The sequence below is a fragment of the Acanthaster planci genome, linkage group LG16, assembly GCF_054643075.1.
Source record: "Acanthaster planci isolate LZ-2023a linkage group LG16, COTS_SCS, whole genome shotgun sequence".
Taxonomy (NCBI): domain Eukaryota; kingdom Metazoa; phylum Echinodermata; class Asteroidea; order Valvatida; family Acanthasteridae; genus Acanthaster; species Acanthaster planci.
The window spans coordinates 2,424,347-2,442,590 of NC_141792.1; the positions used below are offsets into that span (position 1 = coordinate 2,424,347).

The 18,244-nt window shown below is 43.2% G+C and overlaps 1 protein-coding gene across 3 annotated transcripts in view; it reads left to right on the forward strand.

Moving 5' to 3' along the window:
* LOC110976466 (ephrin type-A receptor 4-A-like) overlaps window positions 1–18,244 on the forward strand; it is a 160,813-nt gene that overhangs the window by 131,238 nt on the left and 11,331 nt on the right. The window contains exons 3-8 of one of the 3 annotated variants that reach the window (XM_022229730.2): window positions 1,403–1,723; window positions 9,881–10,119; window positions 10,998–11,061; window positions 11,879–11,993; window positions 13,833–13,889; window positions 17,973–18,034. In XM_022229730.2, the coding sequence (XP_022085422.2) occupies window positions 1,403–1,723; window positions 9,881–10,119; window positions 10,998–11,061; window positions 11,879–11,993; window positions 13,833–13,889; window positions 17,973–18,034 (858 nt within the window). Of the gene's footprint in view, window positions 1–1,402; window positions 1,724–9,880; window positions 10,120–10,997; window positions 11,062–11,878; window positions 11,994–13,832; window positions 13,890–15,714; window positions 15,766–17,972; window positions 18,035–18,244 lie in introns of all 3 variants that reach the window. The other 2 variants (XM_022229732.2, XM_022229733.2) reach the window with 2 other exon arrangements.

Sequence of the window (18,244 nt, forward strand, 5' to 3'; positions counted from 1 at the left end):
ATTGACATTTCAACAGTGCTGCTTCCACCGCCCCCCCTCCCCCTTTAAAGATTACCCCATTACCCCCAGGCTAGACACAGCATTTCAAGGAAACGGCGTCCCCCCCCAGAAAGCCAGGATCAGGAGACCCAGAGAAACTATTATCATGTACCTTCCTCCTCGCCCAACCTTCTCCCCCCCACCCCACCCAGTAGTCTCAAATTGCTGTGTCCCAACACCCGGCTCTCTGTAATTCTACCTGAGCAGTCCTGGCCACATCAGAGCTGAAGGTAAACAAGACCCAAATTGGGTGTTCACTCCGGTTCAGTGATGATGGTGCGTGGGAACCTTTTGAAGTTTGTACAACTTCAAGAAAAGTGGCCGTTTGCAAAATGGAGTGTTCCAGGATGGGCTGCCTGTAACTTTTTAAGGAGAATCTTAATATTAAGTTCTGTTCTTTTTGTTCCAGAAAATAGATAAACTGTCGTCATTTTTATCCTTTTATCCAGTTGTTTTTTGACAATCCACTATGAAGGGTTTGTATTCACTACTGTTCCTGTTATTATTACGCCAAACCTTGATCCTTCGTCCTTTAAGAAGAAGCCAAGTTGTCACATAAGAGTAGTTCTCCCCTATCCTTCAAACCTCTCGTGTGGCACTGATCTCCCTGTTTCAAGTCTGGATCCTGGTTCACATGTAATGGTCAATCCCTGTAGTTTGTTTCGGCAAGGCACCTGCCCGATTTCTCCAAATGTCTGAAGTCCACTGTGCAGGAACACAAGCCATTTCTCCTCCCTCGGCCACCAGGACACATTCCTGTTTGCAAAATATTTTGCAAGGGGCTCGCGTTCCCGATGTTGTAGGGTTGCAACTCTGTGGGTTCCACAGTGTGCTGGTGTCCATGGGCAAGACACGTCACCACAATAGCCTCTCTCCAGTCTCCACTCAGGGGTGTAAATGGGTATTATTACCTGTTAGGGTGAGAACAGATTGTGCTCTCTTGAGGTTTTGAAAACTGATCTCACTGCCTAGTGAACGTGCGTAATGATTGCGATCCAACCTCACAAAATGAGTAACAAGTCACCACTGCAGCTTTTAGAGTGAAAGGCCTATCGAGAATCTTGCATTGCATAAATCAATTAGAAGCCTCAACATTTTGCACCCACGTATTGTCCATCTTCTTTTGGATACCAAAATTTGTGACACATCAAAACAGATGAACCAGTTTGCTCTTTTTTTGTGCTTATCTAAACAAAATTTGAGAAAAAGGCCTTAAGACTCATTTTGTGGGAGCTGGTCATAAATGTAAAGTGCACTGCGCCCTCTGCAGGGTAAAATCACTATTATAGCATATTTGATGATAATTATCTGTAATCTTGTTATACATCTTGATGTCTGTTATCCCGTCAATCTCTAAATTCAGGTCCCCCCTCTGCACCCAGAGATGCCCAAGCCACAGTGGATAACAAGTCCTCCGTGGTCACCTTGACCTGGCAGCCGCCGGCCGACAACGGTGGTCGGACGGACCTTCACTACTGGGTGGAGTGCCCGCTCTGCCCGCCTGACACGGAGTACTCGCCCCGCCAGCGCGACCTGCCGGGGCTGGAGGTCAACGTCAGCCGGCTGGCCTCGCATACCACCTACGAGTTTGTCGTCTATGCCGGGAATGGCGTGTCGCAGCAGAGCATCAACGGCGGCGCCAAGCCGCAGGGAGTGGTGGTCAACGCAACGACGTTCTCCTCAGGTACCCATGCTAGAACTGTTCTATCCCATTTGCGAGGTACTCTGGCAGAAACATTGAGACGAAACTAGGCAGGGGTTAAAATATGGGTTCTTTGGTGTCGGGAAAGTGATTTCTATATTGTTAGTGGCGTATCTGGTATGCTTGACTTGTTATGAGTTCTATATTGATGGTGAAAGGCACCGATTACGTTTCCCTCAAAAAAACCTTTCATTCCAGGACTTTATATTGGTTCACTAAAATATGTGAAGCAGACAAATCAGAAGTAACAAATATTGATTTTCTGGTTAACCTGAAATTTGTGGGGAAAAATATCACCCCTGTTCGTGTTTTACATTTTCCCCACAACAGCCCCATTCCAGTTCCGTCTCAGTTTGCCAGAATGACTCTCATTTCTGCCTTGGACCCAGTGCTTGTGAATCAATAGGGGACCGTTTTTAAGTTGCTTTCAATTCCATTTGTCATAAGAAAATGTGGCAGAGAGGTTCGAACCCAAGACCTCTGAATTGCTGGCTCAATAGGTTGCTCTGCCCGCTAGTCAGGCAACCATTTGTAATGACCTTTCCTTGCACAGGTCGCCAACTTGAAGTCCCTTCACGTTGCACCCCTGAGTTTGTCTGTGATCATTGAGAATCCCCCCCAACTGATTCGCAGAGCTTGAAAGCAAATTTATCCCTAAGTTACATACATATTTGAAATATGAATTCCTAACTTGACATGTGAGCAAACATGTTGCATCAGCTTGATTATTCCATCCCTCTTAAATTTGGGGGGGGGGAACCTGTCCTTAGTGGACATTGTCAAGCCAACGCTAGGGACAAAATGTATTGGATGGATGGATCCAATCCTCCGGATACCTGCAGTTCTTCATTAAAGGGAAAAAAAAAAAAGCTCGGGTGCGGAACAAGGAATTTATACCATCTCATGATTTGAGATCTTGACAGGAACCCCAAGCCACAGACCTTGAATCCTCGCACCTCTTTGGCACTTTTTTTTAGAATTCCCCCGGTCTGGTTTTTCACCCCCCTTAGACAGGCTGCGGTGAACCCTGTGGCAGGGTTCAGGCCGGTTCCCTCAGGTGTTTTGCGAAACTGCGCGCCAAAGATCAGAGTCGCATTCTGACGCGCCGAAGCCACAGCTACGCTGTAAATCTCTGGCCAGTCAGAGAGTCAAGAGGGGGCCTTTGGGTTTAGCTCAGAAATGTTTCATGGGTGACGTGTCCGGATGAAAGTAACACAGGTCAGCGATTCAGAATTCTGGTTATTTGGGCAGGGGACAAGATGGGCACAGTTGGGCATTGTGGTTTTGGATAAGATCGTTCAGAGGTGGAAGCTTGAGAAACTCGGCAGAAAGTTGTCCTACATTCAGTTAATATTTACATTCTGCCATTGAATTCGAATTTAACTTCTCATTAGCACCATACGGCCTTTAGCGTGATTCGACTGTTCATTAGCAACTTGAGGCCTTCGACTGTTCGTTAGCAACTTGAGGCCTTTCACTTTCAGCTGTTTCCTTTGTCAAGTTTAGTTGTCAAGCCTTTGATGTCGTGAGGAAAACCCAAGACATCCCGGTAGAAAGGCTTCATTGTCAGGATGTCAGTTGAGATTAGGGTTTGCCTCCAGGAAATAGAAACTCCTAGAAACACAATTTGAAGGGCAACATTCCAGATGCCCCATTAAAGTTTGAAAGGAAAAGAAAAATCCACACTTTCAAATTGAGCTAATGTTCCCTTGCAAGGCTTTCTCACAAAACCACTCAAGCTGATTCTGTCAGTAAACGGTTATGAACTAAGAATCTCATGTTGGAAAAATATTCCTCTCCCATATTTACATAAATCATATTGCCCTCTAAAACATGTAAAGATTGTGCCGACCCGCACCACAAATCAAGCATGCCTTGTAGAAAACAAATTTGGTCTGAAGCTACAGGCTCGTAAATCCTTGAAAAATCCAGTGTCTAGCCCTTTGGCTTGGCTAATAAACTGGATGCATCTGATGGGCCCCCCATAACAGGCAAGTGAATGAACAGTAAGAACACCTGGTCCCCTCTCTCTGCTGTCTACCCCTGGTGACCGGGTTTGAAAGCCTATACTCCTTGGGTATTTACCTTAATTGAATGATGATAGGTCGGCCTGATCTTACAAAAAAACCTTGCTCTTACCTTGTGGTCCTCTGAGAAAATGGTGAAAGCAGAAGTCCACAGATTCCAGGCCCACCAGTGTGGGAGAAGGTTGTGAACGAACTGGAAGAGCTGGTCTGACCAGACCATAGAGAGTTTTATGGTTTGGGTCTCACTTGGCAGGTTGGACAAATTGGATTTGATTGGTGATAAGTTGCGGGATGAGAGCTGCCATCCCCAGTTTGCTTGGCCATGACTGGCTGCTGCAGTCTCTGAGATATTCCAGCTTTGGTTATCCCTGAAACTCAGTGTTGTGGGGGGGAGGGGCACAGAGCACATCCCACCTTGACGGAACTGGGTGGTCCCCCCCCCTTTGAAAATTTAATCAACCTGTGTACAATCTTCTGCCGCAGTCCGTTTGCTTTCGGTGCTCTCTTAAAACAATGTGTGCACCCTCAGAAGTGACACCCTAGTTTTGCTGCCGGTGAGGTCGTGTGTACTTGAACTCATTTGTCACTCCCAGTACCATTTAGATGTGATCTTCACACCCATTTTTCTTTAAAGATCTACCAATGACAAACCTGTATTGTAAAGGCCATAATCTTTTGAGGGGGAGATATGATGCTGTCTTTTTTTTTTCAACAAAATGGAAATTAAGCTTCCCCCCAAAATACTGAAAATTGTTTAGCTCTTCCCTCCCAACAAGGGAGGTTTGCTCAAACAGTGGTTAAAAACATATGCTTACTTGTACATGTATATCTTCACCTCCTCAAAAGTCCCAACCCAAGTAACAGTGCCAAAGCCTTATGGTATACTGGATTACAAATCACCTACTCTCAGCTCTCGGCCAACGAAACTCAAAGCCTTTCAGTTTAAGAGACGGCAAAGAAAAAGAACAGGAAAACCAAATCTGCGTGTGGTTTTTCCGATTTGCCACAGGAATCTTTCCATTCCCACAGTAAATTGAAAGCCGAATCTCCCGGGAGTTGCTGTTGTATACATTTCTGCTTTCTGTAAAAACTCTGGCGTCATTGTTGTGAGGCAGAATCCACACAATTCTGGGTCCAGACATCCCGTGCGCCCCGCAAAAAATTTACGGCCCTTTCTGCAAAGGGAGTTTCCTCACTTTTAGAAACGAGAGTTGGGTCAGGGTTCAACGGATATTTGTTTTGAAACAAAACAAAGACTGAGAGTTTTGACCTTTTAGTGTTGTCTGAAAGATATTTCTCCTTGTAGATGGGTTAGTTTTTGTTTTTGACAAAACAAGGATAAATCTGTTCTCTCCTTGAAAAAGAGAGAGAGACAGTGGGATGGGTAGGGAATCAAGTGGCAATATTTTGGTTAAAAGGACTTTACCTGCTGTGTTTGTTTGGGCTGAGAAATTTCCTTGGAGCTGGTTACTGTGTCAAAACACCTGGCCAGGAGTTGGCTGTGTTTTTATGTCAGTGCGGAAATACGGAGATAATTTTGCCAGATAACTTGGCTCAGTTTTGGAGAAAGAGAAAAGGTGTTGTGTGTGTCCCAGTTCTTCACTGATTTCAATGGCAAAGTCAGCCACAAGCCAAATTGGAGCATTTATAATTGTTAACAGAGTGCTTTGTGGCCCTGTTCACTTGACCAGCCTGTGACTTAATTAGAAAAAGGATGGGCCCTGGTGTAGTCACTATTGGACTCGTGAGACCCCGACCACAGTGCTGCTTTGTGGAGCAGATGTGCCACTGAATGGTCTTATTGGCAATTGCGTAGTAGGGGCAATTCGCAGTACAGAGCGCCACCAAGAGCTTGCCGCGGAGAGGCCATTTTCTACTGCGCACTGTGAGAAGTGGCCGACAAATTCTATTTGCTAGCTGCCTTCCGGTAACTCTAAATTATTTCCCAAGTTAGTTTGTCAAAGTGACATTCTGCAAGTGTATTTTGAGTATCGGGTTTAGGTTTTAAACATTGCTTTCTCTTTTCTACCGCGTGGGATACCCCAACCTATCCACACATTTCCTCAAGTTGTCTGGTCTCCGTATGCTCCAATGGAAATTGTAGTAGGTCGGCCTTGTTTGTGTCGACCGGAAACTTGAAAGAGAGCCTCTCGAGGGCAACCACTTGGTGGCGCTCCATACTGAGAATTGCATGTATTCCAGTCCAGTGTTGTTCAATGATATCACATCATGTCGAGGTGATTGTGGGTTTGTTCACCAGTGTGGACTTGTAGAGCCAGGAATAATTATAAACATACCTGTCTGGGGTAATCAATTGTCAACCAACCCGGTATGGCTGGGGGCTCTGTTTTTGGTAGTTGGGGGATGCTACAATTGGTGAAAACAAATATGTGAATGACATGCAGTTGTGTCATATGTTCAGATTATTACCCGCTCAAAACAACTTTTTCTTGGACTTCTGCAAGCCCCAGACATTGAAACTTCTTGTAATTCCAAAAGGGGTGAGAAAGTTTCAGCAGATAAGTGGCAACTTGATGTGCCGAGGTCAGACTTCCTCGTCCAAGCTGTTAAGCTCGTCAAATTCCGGGCATGAAATCCACTGGCAAGCTCAAGTGTCACCTGGATACGGCAGACCGGGCCCCGGTCACTCCACTGGCGCCGTTGCTAGCATCTTGGATGAGCCGGCCCGATCGTGCAAAACAAACATTTCCCCCCCTGACTGGTCGACGAAAATTCCCTGTCTGCTATTCTTTTGCGTGCGTCACACCTGACTTGATCTCACAAATTCACTCCTGCGCCCGGTTTCGAGCAGTGCGGGGGCATTCAGACACCATCGTTTATTTTTAATATGCCGTCCATTAATTGCCGGCACACGATGTACACAGTCTTGCTTGAGATCCTTCTCTGACAGTTTCACCTTGAAATTGTCCACTCGTGGCTTCATTTCTTTGCAAGGCTTTCATGTTTCCAAGAGTGAAGGAGTCCAAAATTTCTGACAATTTATTATTTTTGTTCTCTCGCAGCGCGCATTGAGAGTCCACGTGATAGTTTTCTCCTCTTTTTAAGTGAGACTGCTGCTCATTTTCCCCAACTGAAATTATCTCTCACCTGATCGACTGGGTGCAGATTTCAAATTGGGCAAATGCTGCGCTGTGAACTCTGTTTATGCGCTATGAAAGTTTCCCTTTTGCTAAGAAATTTTGGAGTATTTACAGATACCTGTAAATTTCAACATTGCTCTCTACCGTGTTTGCCAGCATGTAAACCATTTCGGATGTAGTCAAACTGACGCAGCTCACAAAATTGGATGGGTAGGCCTTGAATTGTCGTGATTGTAGAGCCGTTTGCTGCTTGTTGGAACAATTTAAATTTGACCCTCAGGGACATGTCATGTAAGTCCGCTCGACGGTTTCACCTCAAACAGAAACCCCCCAAAGCTGCAAAAATAAATTTTCTCCAAAAATAATCAAATTCCCCATTCTTTGCCTAAAAAAAAAAAAACGGGAAAAAAACCTTCATGCAACAAAGGGCGCAATGCATCCGCTAAATGTTATCACAGCCTTGGAGTCAGAAAATGCACCAATTTTTTTTTTCTGTGTTAAAAACCTGCCCCCCCCCTTTGAACAAGGAAGCACGTGCAACACATTGCTGGCACAGCAACACAATTTTGACCCTCGGTAGGTTGAGGAGAAAAGCATAATCTTGTTACCCTGCCAAACGCTGAAGGCCTCGGCCCGACTAAAATTGAAGTCTAATTCTGTTTCTTCGTCCGTGCTGGACTCCTTCCTAATATCAAATAAATTGCTGCGTAGAGGCAAAGGTCTCCCCCCCTTTTTCGTATCCCGTCTCTTGTTGAGGCGAAGGGAACGGTTGTTTGCACTGGAGCGCCGTTCTGGGTATATCTGATTATACCCACCGCAGGTTGGCAAAATGTTAATATGCCACTTGTTTCAGTCGAAACGGGCCCACCCGTTCCTTGCCTTGAATCAATAAGTGCGTTCGGATGATGGGGAGCTTTTCAAGGTAGATTCAACAGGGGTGTGTTCCTTATAAAGTGAGACAGAAAAGATTTTCCACAGCTGTCTCAGGGATGTTCGTGCACCCATAGGTACCCATAGCTAGCATTTTAGGATTTTCGTCCACGTTAAGTTCGTTTATGCAGTAAAAACTGCGACAGCACCAGTCTGTGCAGCCCCTTGCCCAATCTGCACCCCCTCCCCTTTGGCTATGCAACTGAACTTTATTCCGGTCCATTTGTATTCAGTCTCTAATATGTTCTCAATTTCAGAACTTGGCTACATGCATAACGTACCCCTCCGTGTAGCACATTTTAGCTGAGTTCAGACTTTGTGGGTGGTCGAAAAGAAAGGGAACCATTTTGTAATGAATGTTTTTGATTTCAAATGAAATCTTTCCGTCTTTTTTTTTCAAGAATTTGCCCTTTTAGCAAAATGACTCTCCCCAAAGGGTCAAGTAGGACTCTTGGAATTTCCAGAGAGCCCACAAATCAGAAAACAATCCAAAATTCAATTGCAAAGGTCCTTGCTGTATTTATCGCCGGCCCTAAAAGAAAAAGAAAAACAAGAAGGCCGTTACCGACAATTTCATGTCAGGGCTTGTTGGATTTCATGACTGGTAATAATTCGGGGCTGTTATTTATTTGTCCCTGCCAAGTCAGCTCCACCCGACTCGCCTCAAAGGTTGGTTCCCTGCTCATTAAACCGGTCCCAATGGCCCACCATAACATTCTCCATGGGCGAATGTAAACAAGTTGGGCCTTGGCCAAAAAAAGAAGAAAGAAATTACATGGAAGAAAACCTGGCCCTTGTAGACCACATATTATCACAAGTCTCATAATACACGGTGCACTGCTAACATATTTCAGTAGGTCTGGGGTTTTTTTTTTTGCCCCTGTGAAATTTAGGGGGTTAATAACAAACTCTGTCATTTTCCAATTTTAGATGGTTGCATCAGAGTAATCGGTATCATTCATCATTCCGCTGACGTTCCCCTGAAGTTGAAAAACCTTGTTAAGATGGTTAACCAAACTTATAGAAGGGGCATGCAGTTGTCGTGTGCCTTTGCTTGAGAATAGATTTCAAGAGAGAAGAAAAATCAGTCACTTGCAAGTTGCCAGAGTAAAAGGGTTTGTCCAAACGTCTTGGACGATTCTTAAGGAGTTTATGTTTCAGAAAACAAGAGCAAAGCAAGAGTGAAACACAAGAGGAGATTTGGCCACATGGCGTGTCCTCCGCAGCCTCGATTTCCCCAAACATTTTTGCCATTAAAGCCAAAGTGATTATAGCCAGGAAGCATAAAAAACTTTTCCCAATCACCAGCTGGCTGGCCACACACAGAAAGGGCTCCTGTTTTTACTAAAGAGAAAGTCCCACTCTTTAGAACACCCCGAGGCTTTTTGTAGCCACCCACAGATCGGTTTAGGCTGACATGATATTTTTGATTGGCTCATAAAATGCTGGCAACTACCGCCAACATTCATTTATAAAAAAGTTAACTGGGGCTGCTGCTCAGTCTCGACAAAACCCATCCCTATTAATGTCCAACTGTTGTGAAATGAAATGTCTCAAATGTGAAACAGCGTTCTCTTTGATATGTTGCTGCTGAAGGCAGACATTAGTATGCCTATTCAGTTGAAAAGATAAAGAGTTTTAAGAGATTTGTGTTGTTTGAAAATAGTGCTAGTCATCCAGAAAGTGTGGGTTTTTTTAATAAAAAAATTTACAAAATTTAGCGATTGTATTCATAAATGTAATCATTAGTAAATAATGATAAAATAATGTTTACATTTACTCATAACTAATGTTTACATATTCGTGAATAATGCGTGATGTGGGTTAGGTTTTCCGACCTTACCGGATGCTGCAGGTTTTACCCAGAATACTCTGGGGTTTCCCTCCCACCTCTGAACTTGTGCTGCTTCTCACTGTCCCCTCTCTGCAGGTTTCTTCAGGCTTGAGAGCTACAGTGCCTGGGCCACTCTTGAGAAATCCTCAGCTTTTTTTTTTTTTAATCCAGAAAGGCTTAACAAATAGCGAAAAACCTCCACTCATAAGCCCCAGACCTAACTTCAGTCTTCCCTCCTTCCCTCCAGTTCCCTCGGCAGTCCGCGCAGTCGCCGTGGACAAGGAGGCCTCCAGCGAGACCTCTGTGGCGCTGACCTGGCGGCCCCCTATGTTCCCCAACGGCCAGATCTTGACCTACCAGGTGCGGTACCGGACCACGGTGGAGACGGTGGACCAGAGCAAGTACCACTACCAGAAGGCGGTGGCTGGCGAGGTGCAGAGCACCGTCATCATGGGCCTGGAGGCCGGCAAGGACTACGTCTTTGCTGTGAGTGGACATGTTTTTTTTTTCCCGTGCCTCTCTCTCCCTTTCTCGCGAAAACATTGAGCTGTGATCGACTGCTAGAATGCTGCCCATTCTCCGCTTGGAGTAGCTTTGAAGCCATCCTGAGCACAGGCATTTTTAAATGATGCGCATACTTGATGACCTAAGGTGAAATAAATTCCAAATGACGGGACAAGCATGTGCAAGCACAACACACGTGCGACAATGTCAAAACGGCATGTCTTCTATCAATAGATCTCTTTCCTGATATGCCGTCTTTTCAAAAAAACTTACAAACGTACGTTCAACACCATCCAGTGTGTGTGTGCAGCCTGTAAATGTATCAGATATCTTCAAAATACCGTGGAGCCAGTCCACGTCACAAAAAAATTGAAATCCAAATGCTGATGCAGGTGGCAGTCTGCAGGTTGTGACGTTATTTGAGGAATCCTTGTTATACCATAAATATGATGCTAATAATTGTGACCCACTGTGTGAAAGTGAGTCTTAAGTCGCCAGAGCCACTTTGGAGCAAAAAGTCCTTTAGAATAATTGTGCATAGTGTAAATCACTTTCGTCAGGATGCCAAACTGAGTGATACATCAAAACAAACAACTCAGTTTGCTCTTTCCGGTACAAATGAAAACTCAACAACTAACTCTGGCGACTTATGACTCATTTTCACAGAGCGGGTCATACTATTTTTGAGCTGTTTGTTTTGAACACAGCAAGAGAAAAATAGACAATAGACGGGAAACGAAGTTGGTGTCGGAGGAAGCAAATAAACTGTGGACTTTGTGTGTACATACTTTTCCTTATCGTTGAGGAAAATTAACCCAGAACTAAGGCAATTTCTGTTTTCTGTGTTCCCCTCCCATTAGATCGCTGCTACCACTAAAGATGGCGTAGGAGAGTACAGCACACCGATTCAAACAACCACAGGCGGTAGGTAACTGTCGTGTCATCTGCTTGTTAAACTTAAAGGGCGCGTGCATTCAGATTCTGCCAAGTAGTGAAAGGGCCAGTGCTTGTAAGTGCAGTTGATGCGCGCACGTTTGCGTACAGATGCGGTCGAAACCTTGGCACGCGCATCATTTACCAAAAATTAACGCGGCAGTCGGTTCGGTACGGTACGCACACAACTGATGTGATGAGTGCTATACCAAAAGTGAAGTGCACTTTGCTTTGGAAGGATGCCATGTTTGTTGATTTGATATCCACTGTAGGTCACGTGACTTTAGCGGGGGTAGTCAGTTCTATTGCATGATCCGCCTGTGAGTGTGGACCCGCACAGTAATGCCCTGTAATTCTAGTCTCCATATTTGGTATATTTATAGCACAGGGCATGTTCGAATGACGACTTCACAGAATAACTTAGTTTGTTTAACGTTGCCCGAATGATGGACGGTTTGGACTATCTAGTCAACCGTTCGGAACCGGGCCCTGGGGCATGGTTGCAGTGCCGGGTGTTAATGGCCAATTTCGGTCATCAGTACGGAGGGAACCGTTCTCATGAAATAAGATTGAATGCAATGTCACTGGTTGTGAATGCTGTGAGTGTGGCTGCCAAGGGCAAAATGTGATCGACGATAGGTTTTTACACAATGGTTTGACTAGGGCGATCTGAGCAGGACTGCATTGTGCGTGCACATTGTTAACAAAAAAAAACCCCGGCACTTGCACTTGGTTTGCAGCTGTTCTCGAACGCATGTACAGAGTTGAGTCGGCTTATTATTGTTTTTTTTGGCTTTGGCACGTACAGGTGGGCCAAAGAGTCAGATGTACAACACGGCCATCATTGCCGGAGCTGTGGCAGCCTTCTTTATCATCATGGTTCTAGTGGCCATCGTCATATTCCTGCTGATTTGCTGGAGAAGGTACAAGTAACCAATTGCCGGCTTGGCTCATAATGTAACTGTCCTTCTGTGTTGTGGATGCAAGAATGGTTGTTACATGTAACCAGTTGTTAAATGGTATTGTACATTTCCAGATATGGAGTTAAAGACTCTTTATTCTGTAAGTGTGTTGGGAAATTTGGGTTGGGTCTTTTGCGATCCAAGTTCAGTTGGTTGAGTGATCTTTTGTCTGTGTGGTTTAGTCAGAAACCGAGATTGAGTTAAAGGTTTCAAAAGTGCAAGGCGGGTGAACGATCAAGGTGGTGGACTCATCCGACTGTGTGATTGCTTCATTAGTGTGCGCCAGGCATGACGACCGTTCGACTTGGTTGAACTTGCAAGAAGACTTTTTTTTTTTGGTGAGAGGTTGGACTCGCCGCTGAAAGTTGGATCACCGGATTGCAAACCTGGGTCCTGCTAAATAGATGCCCTCGTGCTAAATTATGGATATTGGAAATCTGAAATAGTGCCTTTTTAAAAAAAGTTTGAATCTCAAATGTTGTACAGTGCAGACCAGGACCCCTCCTAATAACCAGTCTTTTTAAAAATTTAGTTGTGGGGTTTGGACAACAGAGGAAATTTTGTTCCTTCCAAATTTGTTTGTTTTGTGTTTTGTGTTGTCTAGAATGGTGTGATAACTTCTTGTAGTGATTTGTTTTTTAACTGATATCGAGAGGAGAACTGATCTTTTTGATGGTGTTGTGTTCATGGTCATTGTTGTGGCAGTGATGCAGAGTCTCTGAAAAATGACAATTTGTCACCAATTCGTTGTACCAGATTGTCAGTTATTTTTCGTGGACATTCAGATAATTGACATAATTATGGTCCTCTAAAGCGTTACTTCTCTTACATTTTTTGAAATGTCGTAAAAGGTGGTCATATGCTTTGTGTCAACAAAGTCTTTTGTCAAAATCAGGGTGGAAAACTGAGGCAGTTGACAGTCTGTGGGTACACGTGAAGTTTGCACAGCCAAACCCTTGTCAGCATTTTCCTCTAGCATCGTGAGTTTCATTGGAGCGGATGAATTACTCCCGCTTGAGACATCTTTCCCAAAAGTGTTGAATTTGAGCGAGAAGGCTTGCGAAAAATATGGCCACCTTTTTTGACCCATCGTGTTTCTAATGAAATAACCCCACCCACAGCCACACCCCTTTTTCCCTTTAGACCAGGGCATGCTCCTCTTTATCGTGTGTCATGTACTGTGCCCACACAGACAAAGTGGGCATCGGTGACTGTTGAGGGCGCTGTTCACCCTTGAAAGAAATGGATGGATGCCATCGAGGAATGAGAGACTTTCATTTCTGTGGTATTTTTTCCGTCCAAAAAACCAAAACAGCGCCCTCTATTGTCCATCCTGAAGAGTTCTGATCCTCTTTCCCCACCTCCCCACCACATGACTGACACATTTTCCTCTTTACTAACAATAGATGACCCCCTATCCCCACCCTCATGACCTTCTCCCCATGCATCCATAAAGAGCCGTGACCCCCCCCCATTTTTTCCCCTCTCCAAAGAAGCTCTCCCAATAAAAGCTCGTCATCCTGAGTTGAGATATGATTTATTCAAAGCAGTGTCGGTTTCTTTGAACCAGCTTTTTTTTTTTTTTTTAAGTTCATCCAAAGGCGATTTTCCCTTGTCACTGTTCAGTCAGTGTACATTTGAGAAACTATTCAAGTAATGCAAAACATTTCTCAGGGCATCCTGTGATTAGTTTTTCCCCCTTGGTCTCCGATGTGCCTCTTTTACGTTTGAACTGTGTGATTCTTTTGATCTCTTTTTTTCCCCTTCTTGCATGTATATATTCCTTTTGTCCTTGCTCAGGCGTTTCATGTACAACCTTCGGCGAGATATGGCGGACATTAAGTACAGTTCCATTAGGTAATCTTGTATGTAATGATAACAAACTCTTAATGGCTTAATGGTTAAAGCTTGCCATTAAAAACGGTTTTCAGTGTGACAAACTGGGCCTCTTCCAACTACTAAAACTAGAAAACAAAAAAATTGTTCATGAGCATTCTTTCGCTTCACTGACATTTGAACAGTTTTATTCAGTTAACACCCTACCTGTTATAGAATGGTCTAGCCCATTCTACATGAAGCTTGATGAATATTGGAAGAGTCCATTCAGAATATCAGGGAAGTCAAGCTGCAGATTTTAGGGCATTTTACTCATTTCATTCAGAATTGTTTGCATCATCATTAGATATCAAGTAATTCTCTGAGGCATTCACTTTTTGAGGGACAGCAAACAATACAGAAGGGAAAATCTTGTCTGAATGGAGAGCATTTTCTCATAAAATAACACGTTGAGAATAAGCCTTTTACAAGTTAAATTTGAATAAAATCTGGTACACTGAGTTTTCTGACTGCACATAAACATAATGATTTGAATTCAGCAGACTTAAGACACGGTTGATATACCTCGTGATTCGGGACAGGCTTTTGCATAGCGACCACCATCTCCGGAATGGACTGGTTCCTTTGTGCCCTGCTTATCCATTGAGAGCAGTGTATTGGTGCAAGACACACACGCACAAAGACACAAAGCTTGCCCCGAATCACGAAGGGTAGCATGTCAATATTGTCTTCAGTATGGAGATTTCAGAATGCTATGTTCACGTGAATTGAAAGAACTTAGTGTAAGTAACCTTTTTGAAAAGTCATTCTTTCTTAAGTTACTGCTTTCCTAAAATGCTCTGTGTTCTACTAAAGCATCAAAATCTTGATAAATTAAAGGATATTCGTTACAGAATTGAATAAGCAAATTTGGGTGAAGGTGGGGGGGGTTTGAAATGAATGTGCCGAAAAGAATTACTTTGATTTGGTGATCAGATCACAAACTGTTTTCAGAACTTTCATTGGTCCAGTGGCTGTCATCATCGGAATATTTTCAACCTCATTCCTTAAGCTCTGGGTGATCACATCTGTTGCTTTATAGTTTGGTTAATGATCTCCCTTTTCATATTATGACGACTTCAACCGCCGAAACTTAAAAGAAATTCTTTTTTTTTTCCTTGTCTCTCTTGTCTTGCAAGTGGCACTCGCCTCTGTTGTTGTAATTGGTATTTTTTTTTTCTGGCTGAATCTGTGTTCAGCATGTCTGCTGCCCCCTCTCCTGCCTGCGTGTCAAGCCAGTATGTGACCCTGCCCTGCGACCTTTTGACCTCTTGCCGAGATCAGACAATTTTGCTCAGTGTGTTGACATTTTATCCTTGGGAACCTTTCGCTTCTTTCGTGGACAACTTCTGTTTGGTTTTTTAATAAAGACATTCTCCAAACAAGCTTCTGAGTGGATGAAACTTCCTTGTTGGCATTAATTTATCAGTGTTTGTCGACAGGACTGCTCTGTTAACAGACAGAAAAAATTATGTAATTATTCGGCCATTTATCAGCCTGTTGTCTTTTATAGCCATTCAGACAAAGTGATAGTTTGAACAAATTTTCCTAAGGAGTCTATGATAAAAAGTCAACACATTGTCATCTCACATGGTTAATCCGTATTCCTCTCCCTTGTCATGCCTCATGCTCATAACTCACCTCCCCCGTATCTCAGTGCTCATTACTCACTTCTCATCTTCTCACTCACTTCTGGTTCCCCTTTTCCCATTCTCTTTTTCCTTTAACCAACTCACCAACCGACTCTAATGATAAAAACGGGCACCGACCTGGAAAAAAATTGTGGACGTCATCGTCATGGTAACAGGCGCAAGGCTAACCAGCTTTATCTAAAGATTGCGTCCTGTCCTAACAATGGGTAAATCTGATTTCTCTCTCTGTGTTATTTGTGGTCGAGTTGCCCGATCTTTTTTTTTTTTGCGTTTTCTGATTTTTCTACCTGCCTTTCATTTAAAATATTAACTACATAGATTTAAAATCTGTCTTGTAGGTGATCATATGTTGCAATTTGTAAACTCTGTCCCCTCTTCTTGGAAATAGTTTTGTCATCATTTGTTTTGCAATATTATGAATTTTTAAAAAAACTGACAAATAAATGCCTCGCTTTCATCGCCTAGGTGAAAAATCTTTGGTTATAATGAAAGGCGCTGCCTGATTTTTAATTTTTTGGGGGGGAATTGTTCGCCGATGAAATATTCAACTTAACATTGCTTTTGACATTGTTGTAGAAAAAGACTCCAAAAGGGAATAGATTTCCAAATGTAATCCGCACTTGCACCTCTTCACACGTTTTTGTCAGTTGTCATGGGAATTGTTGCTATGACATCATCCAGCATTCAGCTTTTCATTGGTCATTATACTGGGTTTGCTTGTTTTTCCTTACAGTTGTTAACTTCTGTTCATTTGTTTTTATCTAGGGGCATTTTTGTTGAGCTTTTCACCATTTTACTTTGCATTTGTGTACAGCAGTCATTTCATTCAAATTTATGCATAAAATTTGCATACATCATGCATATTCATTGGTAATCTCATTCAGTTCTGCCTAGCATGCTTTGATGAGCCATTTATTTGATTTTTTTGTTCCTGCGGCTGTTTTTTGGTTATGTTGTTCCCAGTTGGTAGGATGGGAATTTCATCAGGAGCACACAGATTTTCTTTGAACATGTTGAAAAAGAAATCTTTCTAAAAAAAACAGAAATGCAGATCTGTTCAGTAGAAAGTGATACAGAAAACTGCATAAAACACCGCTTGCTTTAAAAGTGTGTTCTTCATGAAAATTCTGTCAGTTGCCTTACTGTTAGTTTAAATTTGAACTGCCGGTTGATTTGAATTATCTATTTTGAGAAGTTTTAAAGTAGTGTTTTAAACATATTCACATGACTACAGAAATGTTTGTTACAGTGAAATATTTATTGTTAATACCTGTGATGTCCTCCTTGCTGTCAGAGGGAACAGTCTTGACCTTAAGAAACGTGATGCATATTCCAGCTCTCCAAAGAATTTTTTTCCCTTCCCGAGGTCGTGAAGCGAGTCCTGCGCACACACACACCATTTCAGGGGATGGCAGTGCCTTGCTCAAATTAAAGATGCGGGGGAACCGCTCCGGAATTGTTCCGGTTGGTTTAAGGACGTCTTGAAAGCCTAGAGTTCCGTGTTGCTTGGCTTCAGTTAAACCCCCCCCCACACACACAACTGCAGGCCAACCAGGTGCGGTGTATCAAAGGAAGAGCGCCCCCCCTGGCAACACTATCTTGACCGCTCCCTGTGTCTTTCATGACTTGAATGGCCGTTGATGTCTGGTACCGAGATAGAGCTAGAAGAAACTGAACCTAAGTACAGTGACTCCAGACTCAATCTCTAACAATCTGGAACTGGAATGATTCGCACCTACGTTGTGATGGCAAATGTTCATTCGGTTGGGAAATAGCCGACTTCCAAACCTGTTAGTTTGCTGAACACACGTTTAAACTTTGTTGGCTTAAAATAACAGCTGCAATTGGTCAAGATTACTAGCGGCGAAATCCTACCTGCGGAGTATCAACCTGTTCTGTTCTGTTTTGCCAAAGATTCTGTGTCGATTTACATATTCTCGACTGCCTTTGATGCAAGCCTTCATTAACATTTCCCCTGCGGTTCCCTTTCAAATATAATTCCAACTTAATGCTTTTCTTTTTTTTTTACCAGCCTAACTCCATTGCAGTCGTGGCTAATTCTTTCAAAAGCTAACCCCCCCTCAAAATTGGGCTTTCTTGCGTCGCAAAAGCCACTTAATAAGCCAAACGTTTAATGCATTTGAGAGAGTCTTGAAATGGTGTGACAGAAATTAACGTCATTCTGTGCTAAATGCTGATAACACAAGTAACACTGGTCTCCCTCGAGCTTAGTGTGCCAAAAAGTAGGCTTTGCAATTTTATGTGAGTGTGTACTTGGTGAACGGAATTCATCAAAATAACTGGCTGTGTGCTGTTATTCCTTTTTTTTTAAGCTGAAATATTGAACAGTGTTCAGAGAAATTGTATTATAGAATTGAAATTGAATTGTGAAAATTCTCATTCCTCCAAACAGGAAAAAGGAGGTTCCACCTATAGCCAACGGCATGATTTATTCGAATGGCCCTAATGGAGAAGGTAATGATTGTTGTAAATCTACAGTTGTGCATCTTATGCTAATGCTCAGAGGGAGGAAAAGAGAGAAGATCACACCGATGGATTTCACATTGATCTCGCATCAGTGACTTCATGTGGAAATGCTGAGTCGAATTCTCTGTAGAATGATAATAATCCTCAAAATAACTGTGCTCGCAGGGGGGAAAAGAATTTGGTTTGCTCGATTAATTA